The sequence below is a fragment of the Etheostoma cragini genome, chromosome 4, assembly GCF_013103735.1.
Source record: "Etheostoma cragini isolate CJK2018 chromosome 4, CSU_Ecrag_1.0, whole genome shotgun sequence".
Lineage (NCBI taxonomy): Eukaryota > Metazoa > Chordata > Actinopteri > Perciformes > Percidae > Etheostoma > Etheostoma cragini.
In genome coordinates, this window is record NC_048410.1 from 2,408,912 (window position 1) to 2,411,511 (window position 2,600).

Below are 2,600 nucleotides of genomic sequence, written 5' to 3' on the forward strand. Positions count from 1 at the left end.
ACAGACAGACAGACAGACAGACAGACAGAGAGACAGACAGACAGACAGAGAGACAGACAGACAGACAGACAGACAGACTACATACCGTAGGCCTCTAGAACAGACGGTGATGATGAAGTCGGCTTCGTCCAGCTGTCTGCTGAGCCACGACATCTGACCCTCTCTGCACATCTCCAGGTGTTCCCAGAGGTCCAACACGACCTGAACAAGAGCGAACAAGAACTTGACAACTATACCCACCCTTCCAAAAGGAACTTTGATATAAATGACCATTTTTATTTTAAGATATTATTGTTACAATTCAATTTTTCCCTAAACTTTCTGGTTTGTGTGTAACTGTCTCACCTCACAGCTGCAGAAGTCCTGCAGGAAGTAGGCAAAGCTCTGGATGACGCCGGTGTGTTTGGGACAGTCTCTGTTGGAGTAGCAGATGAAGACCTTGGGGCGAGGCCACGGCCGCTCCGTGTTCAACGCTGCACTGTGATTGGACGACTCGCTGCTCTCCTCGTCCAGCTGGCTGTAGATGTTTTCTAATAGGAGAGGGTTTATTTATTAGAATACCGTGACATCTGTCCACTCTCAAATAATGAAGCATCCTTGGTGGAAGAAGTATTAAGATCCTTTATTTAAAAGGGTTCAATGTTAAGGTTGTTTTTCATACGCCCTGTATAGCTAGTGAACTAAATATCTTGTGACGAGTTGGGAATGAGGACGGGTTATGCACATATGAAGGCACGTTGGAGCAGGGCTTGACCACATGCCTTAACCCTGTATTCTCTCTGGTAATCTCTGGGCACCTCACGATTCTGATTCAGAGACCAATGATTTGAAACCGATTATTGATGCATCTTGTGCCTGATTTAAAACAATATACATATAAATCTGAGTTTGTTAGATTTTGACATGAACAGTACTTCCCACACATGATGATTTTTTGGTCTCCAGGGTTTTTTATTTTGTAGTCATTCCATGCTGCCTCCCTCTTGTTTTTGTCTGGTTCTGCTTATTGTATTACACATGTGGGTGATGCAGTTGTAAATGAAATGTTTGTTTGGAGTGTATGTCGTCGTGCATTGCCAGCAGACCTTCCTCCACAGCGCTGCAGAGGAGGGTCTGGCTTGTCCACACAGCACTCCGGGACAGGGGGAGAAAAACAAACTCTGGGTTATTGGCATTCCTTTAAACCAATCACAATCATCTTGGGGGGGTGCTAAGCGCCGGACGGAGCCCCGGTGCCTCTGCAAAATCGCCCCGGGAAAGAACTTGTTTTGGTGGAACATGCGTACGTTCAAAAGTTGTTGAAGTCGTGCAACAGAAAACTCCGATTGGACAGATAGTCTAGCTAGCTGTCTGGATTTACCCTGCAGAGATCTGAGGGCCAGGTAACCATAGTCCTCAGAAATCCACCTGAGTTTAAAATTACAACACAAAGAAAGCGGAAGTTTACAGACATCCGGCCGAAAAGAAAGACATCCGGTGGAATATCTGGCAACGAAGCAATCCCCGAAGTGGAACATCGTGTTTATAGACTAGAGCGTATGTACTGGTTATATCTCCAATTATTAACTTTTCTGCATTGAGCATTAATCTTTAGAGAATCACGATGAATCTAAGAATCAATGTTTTCTCCCATCTCTAATAGATAATGGCGACCTAAAAGCAGCATTTCCACCTCACCTTGTTGTTTCTTGCGACACATGACAGTGAAGAGAGTGGCGAAGGCAGACATGATGACCAGAGGAACTGTGATGGCCATGGCACGAATAGGCCCCGCCCATGGGGAGTGGACTGGAGAGGAAACAAACACACCCATCATTAGCTAAGGAACCTGGTAATTGAAAGTCCTACCATAGCTAAATAGTAAATCCTGAAGATCAACAGGGCTGGGTACCGCCACTGATGTCGTGAATCGATTCAATTCAGATTCACAAGCTCCTGATTCAAATTGTTTTGATTCAATATTGATTTAATAACAGATATTTCGATTATACAACCAATTGTGCCTGGATATGAATGAGCTTCTCAGAGAACTGATGATGTAAATGGTACAAGGAACCCTCTAACCTGGTGCATTATTTAAAATAATATATATGTTGTGGTTAAGAGTGTGTGTGTGTGTGTGTGTGTGTGTGTGTGTGTGTGTGTGTGTGTGTGTGTGTGTGTGTGTGTGTCTCACCCTGGCTGACATGGTACTGAGTTTGCCTCCTGGTCATGTTACTGTCGTCTCTCAGCTGACGTAGAAAAGAGGAAAAGTAGTGAAAGAAATTGAGGGAACCGAGGAGAGAAATATAAAGTCAAGCTAAGAACTGGCAGACATGCATTTAAATAATAGTAATCTGTAAATAATGTGAAGAGGAGAATCCAGGAGAACCCAGTTTAACCAGTTTAGAACTGAAAGCTGATGATCATTTTGAGATTTTATTGTTTGTTTTTAAAGCTGTGAATGGACTGGCCCCAACATATATCTCAGACCTCATCCAGATTTATAGGCCACCTCCTGCTTGTGGTCCCCAAGACAAGACTTAAAACTCAGGGGGACAGGGCTCTTTCTGTGGTTGGACCTAAACTCTGGACCGCTCTGCCCCCCCATGTCCCAACAG

The 2,600-nt window shown here is 44.2% G+C and overlaps 1 protein-coding gene across 1 annotated transcript in view; it reads right to left on the reverse strand.

Moving 5' to 3' along the window:
• The window catches only part of il17rd (interleukin 17 receptor D), a 32,767-nt gene that overhangs the window by 8,329 nt on the left and 21,838 nt on the right, over positions 1 to 2,600 (reverse strand). Inside the window, exons 7-10 of the mRNA XM_034869476.1 lie at positions 2,177 to 2,264; positions 1,678 to 1,788; positions 346 to 530; positions 86 to 201 (exon numbers count right to left, since the gene is read on the reverse strand). Of these exons, the coding sequence (XP_034725367.1) occupies positions 86 to 201; positions 346 to 530; positions 1,678 to 1,788; positions 2,177 to 2,264 (500 nt within the window). The remainder of the gene's footprint in view (positions 1 to 85; positions 202 to 345; positions 531 to 1,677; positions 1,789 to 2,176; positions 2,265 to 2,600) is intronic.